This window comes from Coregonus clupeaformis, unplaced genomic scaffold (genome assembly GCF_020615455.1).
Source record: "Coregonus clupeaformis isolate EN_2021a unplaced genomic scaffold, ASM2061545v1 scaf1089, whole genome shotgun sequence".
In the NCBI taxonomy this organism is placed as follows: domain Eukaryota; kingdom Metazoa; phylum Chordata; class Actinopteri; order Salmoniformes; family Salmonidae; genus Coregonus; species Coregonus clupeaformis.
In genome coordinates, this window is record NW_025534543.1 from 27,829 (window position 1) to 50,956 (window position 23,128).

Sequence of the window (23,128 nt, forward strand, 5' to 3'; positions counted from 1 at the left end):
CCTACCTCTGCGGGAGGCACAGTTCCCGCTCAGCCCAGTCAAAACTGTTCGCTGCTCTGGAACCCCAATGGTGGAACAAGCTCCCTCACGACACCAGGACAGCGGAGTCACTCACCACCTTCCGGAGACACTTGAAACCCCACCTCTTTAAGTAATACCTGGGATAGGATAAAGTAATCCTTCTCCCCCCCCCCCCCTTACCCCCCCCCCTCTGATAGTCAGTCAGTCAAACTCTGTTTTAAAACCTTTTAACACAAAAACGTTGATTTTATTTTCATGCTGTTAGATGCTAGTAATTCATTCCTTGTATTGCATCTTCTGTTATCTGGGACGACTGGTGTTCTGGCCTTGACTGTTGGGGAGGGCTAGATGTATGACGGTCCCTGTAGCTCAGTTGGTAGCGCATGGCGCTTGCAACGGCACGGTTGTGGGTTCATTTCCCATGGGGGGCCAGTATGAAAATGTATGCACTCACTAACTGTAAGTCGCTCTGGATAAGAGCGTCTGCTAAATGACTAAAATGTCAAATGTGGGGGAGTACCAAGATCAGGCCAAGATGGAGGCACGGTGGCTTCAACACAGCGCCCCCTATCAGTCATCTAGTGTATATGGTCTGCCAAGGTTATCAGTAGTTACCACAGCCACAACGTCAAAATGGGCTATATGGTAAAAATTAACGAAAACTAAAATGTGCCTTTTGGTATTAATTTAAGATTGATTAGGGTTAGGCATAAGGTTAGCAGTGTGGTTAAGGTTAGGTTTAAATTGACGTTTTAAGAAGATACGTTGTAGATTTAGGCGGGCTTTAAGACTTTGTGGCTATGGTAACTAGTGAAGACCGCCTGCCAGGGAGACTAGTAGCAGGTTTAGAAACTGCTACTAGAGAGAACCCTTCATTCGCGGATTCTTCCATACCCGTCAACCAAACTCGTGGGAAAACCCCGGGGGGTGGGACTTAATGACTAACCTGAAGCTCCGCCAATTGGCACTTGCAATGGATGCAGATTGGCATATTTTGAGGCGACACAAGTTTCGGTGTAAATTGGTTCTGTAAATAATCTTTATTCCTCTCGCTATAAGGCCTGACTTCGTTTGTCTGTCACATAATATACGTTTTGTGTGTCAGTATTTGTTAGTATAGTCTAAGAGTCGTTCAGAAAAATATCTACATTAAATGCCGTAGATAACATCCTCTGTTGCATGGGGGCAGCTAGCTAGCCATACTAGCTACTTTGGCTAGCTTGTTAGTTTCGAGGCTGTCATATCAGTTCTCAGCTGTCTTGCTATCAAGAAGCTAGCCAGTTAATTGTACAAACGTATCCAAACCTCAGTTACTAAAGGACAGCATTGGAATATGCATGTGACATGACACTCCAGCGCCGAACTGACGATTGAATAAGGTAAGAAAACGAGCTAGCTAACGACGATGTCAAAATGCTAGCTACATTGTTTCGCGTGTTTCCTCGTCATACGTCAGATTATGATATGGATGCACCTGATCAAATGTTGCATGGTTTGCTATACTGGCTACCTAGCCCTACAGCAAACATGTCCTAGTATATGTGCTGTTTTACACTAATTTACACGTTCCATGGGTGTTTTCACAATGAGGGTCCTTCCTCATCCTTGATTAAGCAAGGCCTGGCAGTGACACATTATTTCTTCTCTCGCGCATCATCACTCGCTGCTGTTGACTGGCTTTATTCAGTGATGTCACTGATGGGACATGCAAGACAACTGCTGCAATGATGATACAATTACTCTGCTGTTAATAATGTTTGATCTAATCTGTTGGGGCTTTTGAATGTTGTGATTGAAAATGGAAGCAAGATGGTGTGTTGTTTAGATAGTCAGTGTTGCATCCCAGTCATTTTATATTCAGAATGTCAGCACCATCAGTATGTGGCTACATTGTGCATCACACATTCACACTGTCAAAAGGCAAAGCAAAAGGGACAAGTGGGCTACTTTCAGAAGTAGTTGTCATGTGTCAGATAGCAGTAAGCACTGCAGTAGTACATGTTGTTGACCAAGGGTCATTCAATTATGTGTATTTTGAAAGGGCAATAGGCCTTTTCCCTTCACTCCTTCCTTATGGTAGACTACTAGAATAACATCACAACAAGTGTCTGTCGTATTATTTTGCTAATTCCATGCTCCCTCATCAAGCTCAAATAGGGGCATGGTCAACTTTGCATGATAAACAACAACAAGTCCTCTATGTGAACATTTGAACTAGGAAAATTGATGTTATGCACTGATACGCAGCCTGAGAGGAGTTGCAATGCAAACCAAGGCGTTTGACTGCTTTAGTCTATGAATTCCCCCTCACAGCTCCCTTAACCCACTCTGACCTTATCTGATCATCACACAGCTAGGGGAAATCCAAAATGTCTCAAATTCTGAGTCAGGCCCGAGTGTGTTTGAATAACGGCTGGCTCAGAATCTATTTATGTAAATATTGACTGTAGTACCAAGGCCTATACGGCATCACCCATTTCTCATCTTAAGAGGAGAGTATCAACAGGTTTTGAGCATATTGTCTGACTGCTTCAAAATTGCCTTCTGGGTAAAGCCATTTGAATTCAATCAGTTTTTCGACAGCATCCCTGTCAACTTTCTATGGATGTTTGCCCATGGAAGGAGTATTCAGAAAGTGACTTTTTGGACCTGAATGCCAAAACATTCAGGAGGTAGAAGTGCTCAAAGTTGACCCATTTTGCATACCCCACCATACCATGAGACATCCATGTCTTCATCACTGGAAAAGATAAGAGGTTGAGCTGGATATAATTTAAAAGCTTACAAACAATGTTGTCAAACTATTTTATTATTTATTGAAAAAAAGTTTTTTAATAGAATGGCACTTTCTTTTTCCAGAAATTATAAAATAGTTTGACAACCCTGTTTGTAAGCTTTTAAACTGTATAAATCCCAAACTCTTGATCTTTTCCAGTGATGTTTCATGGTATGGTGGGGTATGCAAAATAAGTCAACTTTGAGCACCTTTATCTCCTGAATGTTTTGGCATTCAGGTACAAAAAGTCACTTTCTGAGCACTTATACGATGGGCAAATATGTATGGAAGGTTTCGTTCAAATCAAAAGGGATGCTGTCAAAAGTGATTGAATTCCTGATTTTACCCTTATGTCAAATTGTTTTGTCAGGAATCAGAATACAGGCAGTAACCTTTTTTTTTTAGGCCTATTTGGTTGCAAGATACCGGTAGTACACTAGGTTAGGCCTAATCATGTTTGTGCCCAACTGGTTTTCACCATCAGTTTTATGAGGTACAGTAGCAGCCTGCAGCTAATGGTGCAATCAGGCTTCACTCAGATAATAGGCCTACATTCTAATGAGGCTACATCCTGTTTGTTTAGATACCAGTTTTAATCTTTGAATGCCATTTATTCAGAGCTTATCCCAGATTTGTATTGCCTAAATGTTTTGTTGTTTTCCCGAAAAGGCACATTTCTAGCAAATCTTTAAAAAAAACAACTCAACCCTTATTTGGGTTAATATAGCCTAGCCATAGGCCAATTTTTTGGGGGAGAAATTGAGCTGGGATTTATGATAACGGTCAGTGATTCTAAATGGTCTAATAGAATTAACCTGGAGTCATTCCGTGACCTTTAACAACATTGTCATAATAGCAACATGCCTTTCTTTTCATACACAGGTCCTACAAAGTACATTGGGGCATGCAGGCAGCCAGTTGAGACCGTCATGAGGGAAACCCAGGCCAGCAGGAGCCTGTGAGCGACCATACCACCCTCTCTGTCTACTCTGTATTCTAACCAGCCAACGTTCCCCTCAGGTGTTAGGTCTAGTTAATCTCTCACCCTTGCTATGCCCCTGTCACTGCTTTGGGGATAGAGGAACGGCCATAAAGGGAAGAGAGAGGTCCTTCATATTGGGTTAGTTAGACAGGCGGACCCTGTATTTCCCCCTGCTATGCCCCAGCTCCTACAGCCATGAGCTCTGCCCTGTGGAGCCAGGAAAAGCCCAGTGGGGGCTTCAGGGAGGACTGGCGCTTCTACATGGTGGTCAAGGTAAATATACTTATGTTTAAAGAGCCACTGAACATGCCGATTGGCACGTGTGTTTTTCTGTTGCTCATTAGAAAAAACAGATTTCAGTCTTGTAGGTGTGTTTCCTGACCGATTCCGCGTTTGGTTAATGATGCTTGTTCCCCATGAGCACTGTAGACACGGAAGCCTATTTCACTTCTTCAAAATCCGCAGAATGAATCTAAGATAACTCAAATCTGTAATTAATTTTGATGTTTTGGCTAAGGATTATATACAGTGGGGGAAAAAAGTATTTAGTCAGCCACCAATTGTGCAAGTTCTCCCACTTAAAAAGATGAGAGGCCTGTAATTTTCATCATAGGTACACGTCAACTATGACAGACAAAATGAGAAAAAAAAATCCAGAAAATCACATTGTAGGATTTTTAATGAATTTATTTGCAAATTATGGTGGAAAATAAGTATTTGGTCAATAACAAAAGTTTCTCAATACTTTGTTATATACCCTTTGTTGGCAATGACACAGGTCAAACGTTTTCTGTAAATCTTCACAAGGTTTTCACACACTGTTGCTGGTATTTTGGCCCATTCCTCCATGCAGATCTCCTCCAGAGTAGTGATGTTTTGGGGCTGTCGCTGGGCAACACGGACTTTCAACTCCCTCCAAAGATTTTCTATGGGGTTGAGATCTGGAGACTTGCTAGGCCACTCCAGGACCTTGAAATGCTTCTTACGAAGCCACTCCTTTGTTGCCCGGGCGGTGTGTTTGGGATAATTGTCATGCTGAAAGACCCAGCCACGTTTCATCTTCAATGCCCTTGCTGATGGAAGGAGGTTTTCACTCAATCTCACGATACATGGCCCCATTCATTTTTTCCTTTACACGGATCAGTCGTCCTGGTCCCTTTGCAGAAAAACAGCCCCAAAGCATGATGTTTCCACCTCCATGCTTCACAGTAGGTATGGTGTTCTTTGGATGCAACTCAGCATTCTTTGTCCTCCAAACACGACGAGTTGAGTTTTTACCAAAAAGTTCTATTTTGGTTTCATCTGACCATATGACATTCTCCCAATCCTCTTCTGGGTCACCCAAATGCACTCTAGCAAACTTCAGACGGGCCTGGACATGTACTGGCTTAAGCAGGGGGACACGTCTGGCACTGCAGGATTTGAGTCCCTGGCGGCGTAGTGTGTTACTGATGGTAGGCTTTGTTACTTTGGTCCCAGCTCTCTGCAGGTCATTCACTAGGTCCCCCCGTGTGGTTCTGGGATTTTTGCTCACCGTTCTTGTGATCATTTTGACCCTACGGGGTGAGATCTTGCGTGGAGCCCCAGATCGAGGGAAATTATCAGTGGTCTTGTATGTCTTCCATTTCCTAATAATTGCTCCCACAGTTGATTTCTTCAAACCAAGCTGCTTACCTATTGCAGATTCAGTCTTCCCAGCCTGGTGCAGGTCTACAATTTTGTTTCTGGTGTCCTTTGACAGCTCTTTGGTCTTGGCCATAGTGGAGTTTGGAGTGTGACTGTTTGAGGTTGTGGACAGGTGTCTTTTATACTGATAACAAGTTCAAACAGGTGCCATTAATACAGGTAACGAGTGGAGGACAGAGGAGCCTCTTAAAGAAGAAGTTACAGGTCTGTGAGAGCCAGAAATCTTGCTTGTTTGTAGGTGACCAAATACTTATTTTCCACCATAATTTGCAAATAAATTCATTAAAAATCCTACAATGTGAATTTATGGATTTTTTTTTCTCAATTTGTCTGTCATAGTTGACGTGTACTTATGATGAAAATTACAGGCCAATTACAGACCAATTGTGCAAGTGGGAGAACTTGCACAATTGGTGGCTGACTGAATACTTTTTTCCCCCACTGTATATATGGGCTCCCGAGTGGCGCAGCGGTCTAAGGCACTGCATCTCAGTGCTTGAGGCGGCACTACAGACCCCCTGGTTCGATTCCAGGCTGTATCACAACCGGCCGTGATTGGGAGTCCCATAGGGCGGCACACAATTGGCCCAGCGTCGTCCGGGTTTGGCCGGTGTAGGCCGTCATTGTAAATATGAATTTGTTCTTAACTGACTTGCCTAGTTAAATAAAGGTGTAAAAAAAATATATATATTTTGTTGTTATATTTGTATATATTATTACATCTAACTAAGGTGTTTGGTGCAGTATTTCTCAAGTAAAAAAATGTGCGACATGTGGTCTTATTTAAACAGTCTCACTGTCTATGCTATTGGATAGAGAGCAATCACTGCAGCGGTTCACCCCATGTTAGTGGGCAAATGGACGTCCTCAAATCAAAACCCTATCTTCATTTACCCATTGTGACGCACGGATGTTCCAAACTCTGTTTTAGACGTCCATTTTAGACTAACTTTATGAGCAAAATGATCCTATTTACACTTTGTAGTCAATATTTACAGTAGAATAACTGTTTCTGACTTTCTGATATTGATGCCACATAGGCCATTTTCAAAGGGATTCATCGCTTTTTAAAAGCAGTCGCTCTTTAAGAAATTACTGAATTTTGCTAGGGATTATTCAAGATTTTGTTCATGTTTATTTATTTATCGAGGCCTGTATCGAAAAGGGTTCCTTTTGTGTTTCATATTTTGTTGTTGTCTATTGTGTGTTTGAGAATAAATCAGGAAGATAAGTCCTGATGTACTAATGGGTATCTTCGATTATGTTTGAATTGGCTCTGTATTCCCTATATAGTGCACTACTTCTGCCCAATGGGCCCTGGTCAAAAGCAGTGTACTATATAGGGAATAGGGTGCCATTTCTGACACAGCCTGAGACCCTTAATAACTCAACAAAATTCCACTAAGGAGTGTACAGTGGAGAAGCCCCCCAGAAGACCCTGAGGATCCCCCGGGGCAGCCTGGGACAGGCCTGCCAGGAGCGGAACAGCCTGGGGCGCACTCTGCCCCCCAGCAAGGGCAAGAGGAGCCTCCGTGTCCTGGACCAGACCAACGTGGTGCTGAGCCTGGATGAGCGGTTGGTCCATATCTAATTAATGGATAGTGACACTTTATCTTGCTATATAGCAAAGTTTGAAAAATAACAATACTCACATTTTACATACTTTTGGTCATGTAGTGTATGTGGACACCTGCTAATCAAAAATCTAATTCCAAAATCATGGGCTTTAATATGCTTCTATAACAGCCTCCACTCTTCTGGGAAGGCTTTTCACTAGATGTTGGAACATTGGTGCGGGGACTTGCTTCCATTCAGCCATAAGAGCATTAGTGAGGTCGGGCACTGATGTTGGGCGATTAGGTCTGGCGCGCAGTCTGCATTCCAATTCATCCCAAAGGTGTTCGATGGGGTTGAGGTCAGGGCTCTGTGCAGGCCAGTCAAGTTCTTCCACACCGATCTCAACAAACCATTTCTGTATGGACCTCGCTTTGTGCACGGGGGCATTGTCATGCTGAAACAGGAAAGGGCCTTCCCCAAACTGTTGCCACATAGTTGGAAGCACAGAATCGTCTAGAATGTCATTGTCTGCTGTAGCGTTAAGATTTATCTTCACTGGAACTAACGTGCCTAGCCCGAACCATGATAAACAGCCCCAGACTATTATTCCTCCTCCACCAAACTTTACAGTTGGCACTATGCATTCGGGCAGGTAATGTTCTCCTGGCATCCGCCAAACCCAGATTCGTCCGTCGGACTGCCAGAAGGTGAAGCGTGAATCATCACTCCAAAGAACACGTTTCTACTTCTCCAGAGTCCAATGGCAGTGAGCTTTACATAACTCCAGCCAACGCTTGGCATTGCGCATGGTGATCTTAGGCATGTGTGCGGCTGCTCGGCCATGGAAACCCATTAAATGAAGCTCCCGACGAACAGTTATTGTGCTGACGTTGCTTCCAGAGGCAGTTTGGAACTTGGTAATGAGTGTTGCAAACGAGGACTGATGATTTTTACGCGCTTCAGCACTCAGCGGTCTTGTTCTGTGAGCTTGTGTGGCCTACCACTTCGCGGCTGAGCCGTTGTTGCTCCTAGACGTTATCACTTCACAATAACAGCACTTACAGTTGAACGGGGCAGCTCTAGCAGGGCAGAAATTTGACGAACTGACTTGTTGGAAAGGTGGCATCCTATGACGGTGCCACGTTGAAAGTGACTGAGCTCTTCAGTAAGGCCATTCTACTGCCAATTTTTGTTTATGGAGATTGCATGGCAGTGTGCTCATTTTTATACACCTGTCAGCAACGGGTGTGATTAACATTGCCGAATCCACTAATTTGAAGGCGTGTCCGCATACTTTTTTTATTGTTGTTTTTGTTACTTTAATACTTTCTTGTGTTATCCTGTGGGATTCAAATGCACATGTTGTTGTGTGTTTGATTTGCAACCAATTCATTCAATTCAGGGACGTCCTGGAGCTGGATGAGAAGCTAGCTGAGCTGCTGTTCCCCATCACCAACTGTGAGGAGCGCTATGCCCTGCTGTGCAACAAGCCCCGGCTGGAGCGGGCCAGAGACATCGACTGTGGCTCCAAGGTGCGCGTGCAGCTGCGTTCGGGGGATGAACCTTTGCCTGGGGTAGTCCGATTTAAAGGATCGCTCCTCCCCGACAGGGCTCTCTCCGGGGTCTGGTTTGGAGTGGAGCTGCTGGTGAGAAACCTCATCTTTACTATTCTTTTAAAATGCAATTTGTAATGCATTTTGTAAGCAACTGACCCTCAGTTACGTATATACAGTGGGGAAAAAAAGTATTTAGTCAGCCACCAATTCTGCAAGTTCTCCCACTTAAAAAGATGAGAGAGGCCTGTAATTTTCATCATAGGTACATGTCAACTATGACAGACAAAATGAGAAAAAAAAATCCAGAAAATCACATTGTAGGATTTTTAATGAATTTATTTGCAAATTATGGTGGAAAATAAGTATTTGGTCAATAACAAAAGTTTCTCAATACTTTGTAATATACCCTTTGTTGGCAATGACACAGGTCAAACGTTTTCTGTAAGTCTTCACAAGGTTTTCACACACTGTTGCTGGTATTTTGGCCCATTCCTCCATGCAGATCTCCTCTAGAGCAGTGAATTTTGGGGGCTGTCGCTGGGCAACACAGACTTTCAACTCCCCTCCAAAGATTTTCTATGGGGTTGAGATCTGGAGACTGGCTAGGCCACTCCAGGACCTTGAAATGCTTCTTACGAAGCCACTCCTTCATTGCCCGGGCGGTGTGTTTGGGATCATTGTAATGCTGAAAAGACCCAGCCACGTTTCATCTTCAATGCCCTTGCTGATGGAAGGAGGTTTTCACTCAAAATCTCACGATACATGGCCCCATTCATTCTTTCCTTTACACGGATCAGGTCGTCCTAGTCCCTTTGTAGAAAAAACAGCCCCAAAGCATGATGTTTCCACCCCCATGCTTCACAGTAGATATGGTGTTCTTTGGATGCAACTCAGCATTCTTTGTCCTCCAAACACGACGAGTTGAGTTTTTACCAAAAAGTTCTATTTTGGTTTCATCTGACCATATGACATTCTCCCAATCCTCTTCTGGATCATCCAAATGCACTCTAGCAAACTTCAGACGGGCCTGGACATGTACTGGCTTAAGCAGGGGGACACGTCTGGCACTGCAGGATTTGAGTCCCTGGCGGCGTGGTGTGTTACTGATGGTAGGCTTTGTTACTTTGGTCCCAGCTCTCTGCAGGTCATTCACTAGGTCCCCCCGTGTGGTTCTTGGATTTTTGCTCACCGTTCTTGTGATCAATTTTGACCCCACGGGGTGAGATCTTGCGTGGAGCCCCAGATCGAGGGAGATTATCAGTGGTCTTGTATGTCTTCCATTTCCTAATAATTGCTCCCACAGTTGATTTCTTCAAACCAAGCTGCTTACCTATTGCAGATTCAGTCTTCCCAGCCTGGTGCAGGTCTACAATTTAGTTTCTGGTGTCCTTTGACAGCTCTTTGGTCTTGGCCATAGTGGAGTTTGGAGTGTGACTGTATGAGGTTGTGGACAGGTGTCTTTTATGCTGATAACAAGTTCAAACAGGTGCCATTAATACAGGTAACGAGTGGATGACAGAGGAGCCTCTTAAAGAAGAAGTTACAGGTCTGTGAGAGCCAGAAATTTTGCTTGTTTGTAGGTGACCAAATACTTATTTTCCACCATAATTTGCAAATAAATTAATTAAAAATCCTACAATGTGATTTTCTGGATTTTTTTTCCTCAATTTGTCTGTCATAGTTGACGTGTACCTATGATGAAAATTACAGGCCTCTCTCACCTTTTTAAGTGGGAGAACTTGCACAATTGGTGGCTGACTAAATACTTTTTTTCCCCACTGTAGAGTAGAAACTTCAGTTATGTTATGTGTGTGTGATATTGCCTATAATTTGGTCTTTGTGAAATGTTCCTTGAGGATTTCATAACAGCTAAAGCTAGTAAATGGACTCTCTCTCTTGCCGTAGCCTACGTTCTGTAAAGATGAGGTAAAGTAGCGGGCTACAAAGGCTTGTTTATTGGAGCACAATGTTGTGTTTATTCCTCTTGTAGGCTGGGTGAGTGGGTGAAGGAGCTGGACGAGAGGCAAGGCTGACCATTGCTCACTATAAAGGGTTTAGCACATTCTTGGATTTCAGATCAGCGTCTTGATTGAATGCCAGACTTGTATCACAATTCAGAATACTTACCACACATTTACAGTCAACAATGTTTACTTCTTGTCTTGATCATACACACATAAATTGAACGATGCCAATACTGAAAAGCCCTACATGGCATTCAAGAAGAAGTGCAGTGTTGCAGTGTATAGGATCATGGAACTACACCCTGTAACTGTCCATTATCCCTGTGTAATAGCAAATATTATTCAGTTTGGCGCCTGCCGGCTACTCTGCAATGAAACATTTTGAGTATGCTGTTATGCCCTCCGCAGTATCGATCTGAAACCGTCATCATCCCAGATGTATGATGTTCCCTCCCCTGTAGAATGCTGAGTAGGCAGGTTACTGTAGCTGAGCTCACCTCACTGTAATGAGAGCTCATGCCTCTTGTATCAGCTCAGCCCAGTGTTAGGCTTTTCCTGTGATGGTTAGTCTAGTGTTAGGGATGGGGTTAGGCTAAGGGTCAGGGTTATTCTTGGGCATTACTGGGTGAGGGGTTAGCGTGACGGAGTAAGCTACATGCGACTGGCACTCACAGGTTATCCCACGTTTAACATACTGTATGTAACCTATGCCTCTTCCTAGGAGGAGGGCAGAGGCCAGGGCTTCACAGAGGGCTCCTACCAGGGCCGACAGCTGTTCCGCTGTGAGGATGAGTGCGGGGTGTTCGTGGCCCTGGACAAGCTGGAGCTGTGGGAGGAGGAGGAGGAGGAGGAGCTGGGGGAGCTAGAGGTTGATCACGTCACCCTGGTGGAGGAGGAGAGAGATTTCCATCTGCTGGAGCTCAACTCCAGGGTCCTGGTCCAGACCAGAGAGGGGCCAGAGAGGGGAACCATCATCTTCTGTGACCTGCTGCCTGGGAACGAGAGCCTGGGGTACTATGTGGGAGTAGACATGGTAAGGGTCGAGACGCTGGTCCCATACAGGGGCCTCACTGAGTACAACCTGCTCCTGTGTGCTGTAGAATGGCAGACTGGCAATGTAAATGCTGTTAACACTAGGTGAAGGTGAAATGTCCACCCTAAATATTATATAATAATGCTATATTTATAGAACATGGCTAACCACTTATAAATTACATCTCAAGTTAAGCAAGAGCCTAGTTCAAGTAGCCCATGTAAGGTTGTTTGTGTGATTTGATTATTGTCTATCCAGAAAAGCAAAGATCATTAATATTATTTATTTAGCAGTCTAACAACCAGCTGCTGGTGTCGATGTTTACTGTTGCCAATGTAATCAGATAGCATAGCAGTTAAGGATAGGGAACATGCATAATGACAGAGGCATTTGACTGCTGGTTGTTAGTAGCAGCAGCAGCAGGGAGCCCACTCAGTCTACTCTGGCCTGGGACACACACAAAGGGCAGTAGTCACGCGGGGAGCTGGGGAGTGAGGTAAAGATGCAGGCTGAGCCCCCAATGGCACCCTATTCCCTATGCAGTGAACTACTTTTGACCAGAGCTCAATGGGCTCTGTTCAAATGTAGCGCAGCTAAATAGGCAATAGGGTGCCATTGGAGACGTAGCTACAGCACTGGGCTGTATGACCAGTAGCATGGCACAGGGCCAGCGGGTTGGCCGGGCAGCCGAGGAAAGGAGAGGAGAGTCCACTGCTCCGTCCGCTCTGCTCCAGCCTCGCCCAGCACGCAGAGAGAATCAACAACACTGACAGGCCATATACAAAACAGCTTAGTGTTAAGACTATATTCGTGTAACGGTTTTGTTTATTTGGATCTATTTTAGCCCACAATGGGGCCAACATTCCAAGAGTACATACATTAGTGTGGTGGAGTGGGGCAACCAGTACTGGAGAACTTTGACCCTGCTTCCTGGGGATTGGAATAACCCCTCTGTTTTGAAGACGCGGGGAGGTACATTTGAGAAACGTAGGGAGGGAAGGTTAAGAGGGGAGTTGAAGTGCAGACGGAGGCCCATTACTGGGTGGAGGGGGTAGTTGACTGGATAGAGAAGAGCTGTAGTAGTAATGCCAGTGCTGCTGCTGAGACTGAGACTGGGACTGTAAGTACAGGTTTTAGGAGATGAGGAACGCCCGCAGGAGTAATCGGTTGCTGTCTCCGACTCTTCCAGGACAATCCTATTGGGGACTGGGATGGCGTTATCGACGGGAAGCTGCTGTGTAATTTCGCCAGTCTGGAGCACACCCGTCTAGTGCCCATCTGTGACGTAATGCCAGGTGAGTCGGCGGTCCGGTAGTCTATTCTCTCCTTTTTCTCTCACATCGAATGTGTATTGATATTTCAATTCATAACAATTTCATCAAGTGCAAATAGATATTTTTGAAATATTCTCTCCCTTAACTGAAGAAGCTTCAGTATTGTCAGTTAGCCATATAGTCAGTTAGGCAGTTATGAGTGTAGTATTTATGGTGGGGGGTGAGTGAACACAGTAGCACTAAGCGGAGTGTTGTGTGTTAGTGTTTAATGGCAGCAGCATCAGTAACAGAGGCTCTTTTGTTTGACGGCTCTGCTTGTTTTTGAAAGTCAAGTGAGATGCTGCTCCTCTCAGCCTCTTTGTTCTAGCCATTGGTTTTATTGATTTGTTTGTGTGTGGTGTATTACTGTATACCTGCCAGAACCAGCACCTGCAACAAGACACACAGCTGTGAACTGTAGGGTTTTCACTTGTTTTTGCACAGGGGGATGTGTATATCAGTGTTGTTGAACACTGTTGTTATACTGGGCTCTGTGTTTACAGAGTACTCCATGCAGGACCAGAGGCTGCAGAAGCACAGTTTTGCCCCCAGAGGCAGCAGCAGTGACAAGTCGTCCTCTGGCCAAAGCAAACCAAAGAGCAAAGGTACTGCTGCTGGCTTCAAGTGCATGTACTAGCTAACACTATAACACTTTAACATGGTGTTAGTGTGCTGACGTGATATTAGCTGAGGGTTCTGTCATTGGAATGTTGTGAGGGAAATCATATCAATAAGTCATGATGACTGAGTTTTGGAAAATGTAAGACGTTTTGCCAGATTCCTTTTGTGTGAATGTCCAATTTGGATTCCAGAGCTTATGTGAATGGTATGGAGTGGAGTGGTGAGAGTTACTGAACCGTTGTGTTCCTTGCATGGCTACTGAACTGCTCAGTGTGCTGAGGATCTGCCTCCCCGTTTCGCCTCTCTATCCCTTTCTCTCTCTCTCTCTCTCTCTCTCTCTCTCCTCTCCACACCCATCCTGCTGTCATTAATGACAGTGTCTGCTTTGAACAACCAGCCAAAAACACACACAGCAAACACACACCTGCTTCTTTTCTGTTTCTCTGTTGACTTGTGTTATCTCCAGGCTTAGGTCTTCAGTGTGGGAGTAGAAGCAAGTCAGAGTTTTATTATACTTTAAATGGCAGCTCTGTTGACCACCCAGTCCAGGCCAAATCCAAAAGCACATGGTACATTGATGAAGGTAAAACACCAGCAAGATACAGTACTGAGACTCCCAACTGTCTTGATAGCAGGGTCCTGTTAATGCATGGTTGATCTACAGGATTAATTTACCAATCAGTGAACAAATAAAGAATGCGTTTGAGCTTTAACTTAATTATTGTATTGTTTTGGTAGATAACATTACATTGTTATTTAAATCTTACCGTGATTTGATTAAGTAGCTTGCTATCAAGACTAGGGCTGTGACGATACCAGTATCGAGATATATTTTTTCCATGGCAGAAATGACAACACGAAGCAGGTCAAACTCTTTGGTCCTTTAAAATACCTGCTGTGTATGTAAAATAATGTGTTCTATAGCTTGGAAAATAAATAAATATGACTGGTTGACAACATAATGAGGTTCTGTTTTACTAAAGAAGTGAAATCCGCTTATTGTTTTGTTTCCTTGCCACGAAACTGGTATCGTCCCGGCCCTAATCAAGACCATTCACTGAGAGTCCTCTCTCTATTCATTCCCATTGACTGTGAGGTCTTCATTAAATCACAAAAAGGCTTTTAATAATGCTTTAATAAAAGTGGACAGAAGTAACGTTTCTTACTTGTATTCTCTCTCAGAATAATTAAATTAGGTAAAGTGCTGTACTTTATTCTTGATAGTTTCCTGTAAGCATTAGTGAAAGCCTTCAGTGCTGGGTGTAAGTGAGGACATGGATATGTTTTATGGGGGATGGTGTGGGGTAGTTTAGGAAGGTAAAAGTTGTACCATTGTCTTCATCTGTGGTGATGATCATGTTCCTTACAGCATGGTGGTGATGAATGGATAATTGACAAGGAAACCAAGGGATTGAAAATGATTGAGCCATGTAAAGCCTGTGTAAAGTTATGGAGCTATCAGTGGACTCTAGGGTGAGGAAGACCTAGTGGAGATGACTCCTCTATGTTGCAGGAATGAGAGCAATCCTGTCACAGCTGCTCTCTCTGTTCTGTTTCATCACCTCTTTTGTTTCTCATCACTGCCTTCTCCCCATATGTTCCGGTCCATCATATTCATATGTGGTGGTGGATTGTATTATTTTCCGTTGGTGATGTGAGGATCTTGTGACTCACCCATCTCTCTTCTGGTTTATTCTGTGGCTGTCTCCATGTGGAGGCATTTAGATTTTCTCAACATGCTCACAGTGACACAAATATTTACATTTTCGACTCCCATGGGAGGTAAATAAAAACGTCCTTGTGTCACACAAGGTATATTTTGTGGTTCTGTTTACAGTGAATGTAAAAATGTGTATACACTTTATAGTGAAAGTGTTATAAGCCAACGTTATATTTGGTCTGCTAATGCTGATCTGAAGCTGTGACACCACCTAGACTCTCCCTATTCAGAACGTTGGCAAATGTTCACGACAAAGTAGAATTAATATCTGATGAGTCCACATTGCTAGAAGCTCTCTGTCAGTGTAATATCTGCTGCAGTGAAAATTGATTGTCAGTCTTTTGTTTTCCTCTGCAGTCGGGGAGGACCCTGCCAAGTCCCTCACAGACACGCCCCCTGACTTCAATGAAGCCACTCCTCCTACCAGGGCCCCGCCCTCTGCTTCCTTGTCCAATGACAACAAGTTCCACTCCCTGCCCTTCAGCCTGAGCTGTAAGACTGGGCCCAATGGCAGCATGAGCCATGGACCCCTCTCCCTCTCCGTCCAGTCAGTGATGGGAGAGCAGATGCAGATGCCAGAGCCCCCTTCCCCTACCCCTCCCTCCCCGCGGCCCCCCTCTCCTCCCAACTCTCGCGGGGGTGGGGGTGTGCCTGGTCTGGAGGTGGGGTCCCTGGTGGAGGTGAAGGAGAACCCGCCACTGTGTGGGGTCATCCGCTGGGTGGGGCTGCCCCCGGGACTACCGGAGCCACTGGCTGGCCTGGAGCTGGTGAGAGATCATTACACTGACAGGAAGGATTGTCTCTTTGTAGCTTCTGAGACCTGGCTATTTTGTCTTGTGTTTTCCCCAATAACATTGTCACAACAAGTGAATTAAGGATTTAAGGAAACCATCAGTGAAACAACGTTGTTTTAAAATGAATAGTAGAATCATCCAAATCCATTGTTTGCTACGGTTTGGAATAACATGTTTATTTACATTTTACATTTACATTTTAGTCATTTAGCAGACGCTCTTATCCAGAGCGACTTACAGTTAGTGAGTGCATACATTTTTCATACTGGTCATTACTAGCTATATGTTTAGTCTAATAGCATACGGCTAACTGCACTGATAACATCATGATGGCCTTGTCTGGTTCTGCTCTCTCAGGAGGAAGAGTGTGTTGGCTGTACAGACGGCACCTTTCAAGGTACCCGCTACTTCAGCTGCGCGCCCAAGAAGGCCCTGTTTGTGAAGCTGAAATGCTGCCGGCCTGACTCCCGCTTTCCGTCCCTACATCACTCCTCCAACCCCATAGAGAGATGCAACTCTATCGGTGAGTCACTGGTGTCACCTGTCAGTCCTGCGCTGAATTACAAATTGACCCCTAGCCCCTACTCCCTAGATACTCCCTAGGATTGGACGGGTAAAAGCAATATGGGGACATTTCCTCCCAGCTAAGCAGTCCTGCCCAGGATTGTCAACTTAATCTTCACTGTTTGTGTCTGTCCAGCTTTCGGGGGTTATCTGAGTGAGGTGGTGCATGAGAACACTCCTCCACGCACTGAGAATGATGGTCTGGACGTCATGGTGGGCAAGAAGAAAGGTATCCAGGGCCACTACAACTCCTGCTACCTGGACTCCACACTCTTCTGGTAAGGACATAGGAGAGAGATCTCTTTGAGTTTTCTTCTTCTTTGCGAGTTCTTAACCTCCTCATTCCTATGTCACTGTAGTTAAAGGCCCAGCGTAGTAAAAAATTTGATTTTCCTGTGTTTTATAAATATATTTAGACATTATGAGGTTGGAATAATACTGTTTTAATATAATACTGGAATAAAGCCTGTTTTGGTGGGATGGAGTTTTAGGTAAATTAGTTAATAGACCAATAATAAAGAGATCCAAACCTCTCACCCCTCCCCACTCAGACCACTCCCAGACAGTCCTAGCAAAAGTATTGCTTGAGAATTTGCTAAGAAGCCATTTTTGTTTCTTTTGGACCATTTTTAATTGAAAACAATCACACTAAGGTACTTCATAGTCTTTTTAGTCTCTCAACAGGGAAAATAAATGGTTTCTTTTCTCTTTCCCCTCTTTAGTCTCTTCTCCTTCAGCTCAGTCCTGGACACGGTTCTGCTGAGGCCGAGGTCCAAGACTGACGTAGAGTATTACCGAGAGACACAGGAGCTGCTGCGCACAGAGATAGTCAACCCCCTGCGCATGTAAGTAGGAAATTGCTCTTCGTGTTTTGTTCACAGACACATTCATTCAGGATAATGTAATGTGGCAAACCAATGCTTAACATGTGATTTTATAAACACTTTAATTAGTTTTCTAGACACAGTATCATAACTGTGAGATCCTCTGATTCTATTTCCATTTGTCTTGTAGACACGGATATGTGTGCGCCACTAAAGTGATGAAGCTCAGAAGGATACTGGAGAAGGTAGAAGCTGCCTCAGGGTTCACATCTGAAGAAAAAGGTGTCTGATGCCTTTATCAAAATATGAAAGTGTTGGGGTTTTGTTATAAATGTCATAAACTTGTTCTAAATATTTTTAAATGTCTTATAAACTGAATGTTCACCTTTCACCTCACAGATCCTGAGGAGTTCCTCAATATTCTGTTCCATCACATATTGAGGGTGGACCCCTTACTCAAGCTGAGGTCAGTCTACATTAAACATACTCATAAACATATCCTCTTGTTATTGCTTATCTAAAGTATTTCTGCAAATAGTATGAAAATGTATGCACTCACTTAACTGTAAGTCGCTCTGGATAAGAGCGTCTGCTAAATGACTAAAATGTAAATAGTATACACATTTAAGAATATTTAGACATAAATCTAAGCTGAGCTCAAATTAGTACGATTTCCCATGTATTCTTACACATTATATCCTGTTTGTATCTGTCGTGTCTAGGTCGGCAGGTCAGAAGGTTCAGGACTGCTACTTCTACCAGATCTTCATGGATAAGAAGGACAAAGTGGGCGTGCCAACCAGCCAGCAGCTCATAGAGTGGTCCTTCATCAACAGTGACCTCAAGTTTGCTGAGGTGATCTGTCTGTCTGTATGTCTATGTCTGTCTGGCTGTCTGTCAGTGGTTGGGTTGCGCAGGGTTGAATCATTTGCTGATTGCAATCAAGAAGCAATTCATTCTAGGAGCATGAAGGGAGAGTCAACTTGACTATCAATTCTAATGATTAGCTGAGTTAATCAATGAAAGGCTGAGCTACAATGGAAATTGGCAGGATCAGTAGCTTGTATTCAGTTGGGTGTGACTTTGTAGAATATAGTGTAGACCACATACAGTTCTCTTTTGTGGAATTTAAGTGGGATGTTGTTTGCTCTGCTGTCACCAATCCGGTGCTTTATATTCAGGATTTGTTTGTTATGTAACAGCTGTTCCTCAGTAAGTGACTTCATGCTTCTTCTCTTCTCTCTGTTCAGGCTCCTTCATGCCTTATCATCCAGATGCCTCGCTTTGGGAAGGACTTCAAGATGTTCAACAAGATCTTCCCCTCACTAGAGTTAGACATCACAGACTTACTTGAAGACAGTGCGTAAAAATGTATTTTATTTGAATGTGGTTGAAGTTGGATTATCATTATTGAATGTGATGGAACTGTTTTCCATATCAGAAATCTACTGTTCTCCATCGACATATGGTTGTGTGTGGGTGTGTATAGTCTTAACCCTCAACCTTGTGTTTCTCTCTCAGCTCCCAGGGAGTGTCGAATCTGCGGGGGTCTGGCTCTGTATGAATGCAGGGAGTGCTACGAGGACGGTGACATCACTGCCGGGAAGATAAAACAGTTCTGTGAAAAGTGCAATACACAGGTAACAGACAGAGAGCGCCATTTCACCAACATAGAAACTAAGGGGATCTCATCAGGGACTTGCAGTAGTTGTAAAGCAGTGTAGTTCCAGTACAATCCACTTGGGGGCGACAAGTCCTAAGGAATGACTGAGTTTCATGTAACTTTCTAAATTATATTATAAATCTGGGTGGTTTGAGCCCTGAATGCTGATTGGCTGACAGCCGTGGTATATCAGACCGTACACCACGGGTATGACAAAACATTTATTTTTACTGCTCTAATTACATTGGTAACCAGTTTATAATAGCAATAAGGCACCGCAGGGGTTTGTGGTATATGACCAATATACCACGGCTAAGGGCTATATCCAGGCACTCCATGTTTCGTCTTGCGTAAGAACAGCCCTTAGCCATGGTATATTGGCCATATACCACACCCCCTCGTGCCTTATTCCTTAAATAACTTATAGCTCAAGACAAAAGTGGAAATATTTACCTCGAACTTTGAGGCACATTTGTGAATATTTTTGCCTAAACTCTCAGTGAATATATGCGTAATTAATTTAAAAAACTCATGAATTGTGAAACTTGTTATTCTTCAGTTTATTCTTTACACTGTAGTTGCCATCGATCTATGATAACTGTTATTAGACATATTTATAACTATTGCATAGAAATACTTACAAAATCCCCAAGAAATAGATAAATACTTATTTACAACCATTATGTGTGTGTGTGTTCCCTCAGGTTCACCTCCACCCGAGGAGGAAGTCCCATCGCCACGGGAAGCTGTCCGTCCCCAAGGAGCTGCAGGAGGGTGTGTGGCGGCAGGGTAGCTTCCCTCGCCAGCGGATGGAGCTGTTCGCCGTGCTCTGCATCGAGACCAGTCACTACGTGGCCTTCGTCAAGTACGGCCACCAAGACTCCGCATGGCTCTTCTTCGACAGTATGGCCGACCGCGACGGTATGGGGAGAAAAGTCTTCTTTAGGAGTTATTGGATGACTTTTAGTTTTTTTTTATTGTCGGTGAAATGTGTATTGGATAATTTAGTCTTTTGTATTGTTGGGGAAACAATATTTTGAATCATTTACAAAATTATTATGAACTGTCAAACCAGGTATTTTTCCGATATTGGCCGTTTGTCTCATTGTTCATAATTATGAATAGATATTCAGTTCAATAGTAAATATTTTGGATTCAAGCTTTAGGTATATCCCTCAAATCACACATAGAAATTATATTACATAGAAATATAACTAGAACACTTGTCATTGCTTTAATACCACAGTTCTGAGTGCTCTGTGTGTTTGTTGTTCCATAGGAGGGCAGAATGGCTTCAACATCCCCCAGGTGTCTCCGTGTCCGGAGGTGGGGGCCTATCTGAAGATGACCCCTGAGGAGCTGCACGCCCTGGACCCCAAGAGCATCCAGGGCCAGGCCCGCCGTCTGCTGTGTGACGCCTACATGTGCATGTACCAGAGCCCCACCATGAGCCTGTACAAGTAGAGCCCCCGGGGCAGGAGACTCCCAGACAGACAGACAGACAGACGGGAGAGCTGCAGTCCAGAGCTCTCTCCCTCAGTCCCCACCACCACCTCCTCAATGCCTGCCCCTGTCTCCTCAGTCTACTCTGCCCAAAGTGAAGAGACTAAAAGAGAAAAGAAAAAAGCTTATTTGCACTGTGCATTTGTTGAAGTGTTGTTCTTCATGTTTTCCCTCTGTGGTGAACAACAAAACAAGCTGATCTTGCCGTCAGTAGCTTCCCTGTGCCTCGTAGCTGAGTGGTGGGGGTTCGGTGGTCGATGGAGACACGAGAAGCCCGCTGAATATTATTCTCTCCCTGTGGAGAGGAAGAGAAGGAGAGAGAGGGAGAAGGAGAGCGAGAGAAGGGGACGACATGCTCGTCTCGGCTGACTAAACATGCAAAACAAAAACAAGCCGTGTTAATGGAAGGACAGAGGCCACCTCATTTACCTAAAGCAGGGGGAGTCCTGCTTTTCTTAATCAGTGTAAGAGATGGGAGCTCTCCATAATTCAACTCATAGTGGAAATAATGCCATGTTCAAAACCCTCAACCAACTGTGGATACTGTTTAAACAGCTTGTCTTAAGACCTCCTTAGTACCATGATCCATTGTGTCAGATGTGTACCACCACCAACAGTATATTTATGTCAACGGACTATAGCATTAGGATCAACCAGAATACCTTGGGTTGCATATTTCCCTATTATACCTCGGTATAGCCGGTTGTTTGACAGTTCTCCATGCAGTCAAGAGGACAGGTGAGGTACTGTAAAGCCTGGCAGGTGTTTTTGAATTAACAGTTTGTTGTGGAAAAATTCAGCTGAACTTTTCAATTTAGATTTTTCTGTTTTGTAAGTCTGAAGGCGTTGTGTGTCAGAAAACTAAATTATTTTATATCTAAACTTTTAACTGCACTCAAGACATAGCAAACCCCTGCTTGGCATTTGTCATTCTCAAGACCTATCTATCTGATGAGACAAACAGTATTAGCCTTTTGTGTCTTTTTCATACATTTGTGACAGTCAACTCCCCAACCATGGATCAAAATCAAATAACTTCAAAAAACAGTAAATGCCTAATTATATTTTAATCAAAATATATTTACATTATCGTATTTCCTTTTTTTTAAGGAAATAAATAATATATATTAAATATAAGCTTTCTGGTACTCCTCCTCTCATCTCTCACCAGATATTGAAGTGAGTTCTTGTGATTCATGCTGTCCCATTAATACTACTGAATGTTACCACCAGTGGCATGCTGGGTAGTGTAGTTTAATGTCATGATGGAGGCCTGATTGGGAGGTTCAATGCTAGTTTCCAGATGACTACAACCTCCACAAAGCCCCATTGTGATTGTTTTCCCAGGGACCCCCAAAGGGGACAATATTACTGTGTGCGCTTGTTTCTGCACTGCTGAAGTTTAATGCTCGTCACAGACAGACAGGAGGACTTTCTTTACTCCATGGGAGCCTGTGAGTCTCTGATATGGAGATCTATAAACATTGACTTGTGCATCTATCTGTACAGTATAAAACGTATATAACGGATGGAAATTAATGTCAGTGCTGTTCTCGTAAATGTTAACTAAATTAAAACCTATGTTTTGAAAGGAATGAAAAGTGTTTATTTGTGTGTTGGAGATGTTTGCCGTATGCGTCTGATGGCAGTTGGCTTTGTTTGTTGCGTCTGAGTGCATTGCGGTACGCTTGTCGTGTAGCTTAATGACGGCTCTGGTGTGTGTCCGTGTCCTCACCTGTCACAGAGGTGCGGGTCTCATTAGCATGGTGTCTCTGCAGGGGCTCAGCACAGCGGGAGCGCTGCTCTGGTCAATGCGTCTGTCAGAGAGACGGCGTGCAGATGGGACTAACCTCCCCATGGGCAGAGACATAGCAGCTGGCCACAGGTCAGACTGGGGGCTCGAGGCCTAGACAGCACAGGGAACACAAGGTTCTATTTTCTTCTCTTTCTCACCTCAAACTACAGTCCCCACTGGAAAAGGCAGAAATAATTTTAACATACCTCTGATAAATCATTGTTAAAATAGTGGAAAGGGTATACTTTTTGGATTAGTCATAACCCGCTGGGCACAGACTTCAATTCAACGTCTATTCGAAGTGGTTCAACGTAACTTATTTAAAATGGCGTGGAAACAACATTGATTCAACCAGTGTGTGCCCAGTGGGAAGAGTTTAACCCATAGGTACATTTCCAGCTCAGTGAGTGACTTGCAGTGCCTGTCTGTGAGCACTGCAGTATTTCAAGCTCTTGAGAAAAGTCTCTCATCTGTGTTTGAGCAGTTGCTGACAATGTGTGAGCAAGTGGGTTTATGCCTTTAGTCATAGGATTATTACAATATAGGGCCCAGTTTAGGCCTCTTTAAAACCACAGTCAATCGTCTGCTGTCTAGAAAATAAATACAAATTGGGTACAATATGATCACAACCTGTTATTCTTAACATTCAGGATGACAAAGATCTGTTTCAAGATGGCAGTTTGTTTGACCACTTGTGTGACTGGCTTTTCATTGTTATTATCCACGTGGCCTATATGTTGGGATTAAGTTCCATAT

The 23,128-nt window shown here is 43.8% G+C and overlaps 1 protein-coding gene across 1 annotated transcript; it reads left to right on the forward strand.

The window, feature by feature from the left end:
- Window positions 1–864: 864 nt before the first annotated feature.
- On the forward strand, window positions 865–22,172 carry cylda (cylindromatosis (turban tumor syndrome), a). The gene is made up of 19 exons (XM_045217517.1): window positions 865–1,400; window positions 3,680–4,066; window positions 6,882–7,040; window positions 8,425–8,668; window positions 11,264–11,575; window positions 12,765–12,870; window positions 13,392–13,493; window positions 13,976–14,092; window positions 15,587–15,996; window positions 16,381–16,546; window positions 16,724–16,865; window positions 17,310–17,432; window positions 17,602–17,693; window positions 17,811–17,877; window positions 18,134–18,266; window positions 18,662–18,770; window positions 18,933–19,051; window positions 19,779–19,995; window positions 20,354–22,172. Exons 2-19 carry the CDS (start codon window positions 3,975–3,977, stop codon window positions 20,536–20,538), a joined length of 2,895 nt encoding a protein of 964 aa, XP_045073452.1. The 5' UTR covers window positions 865–1,400; window positions 3,680–3,974; the 3' UTR covers window positions 20,539–22,172.
- The last annotated feature ends 956 nt before the right edge of the window (window positions 22,173–23,128 follow it).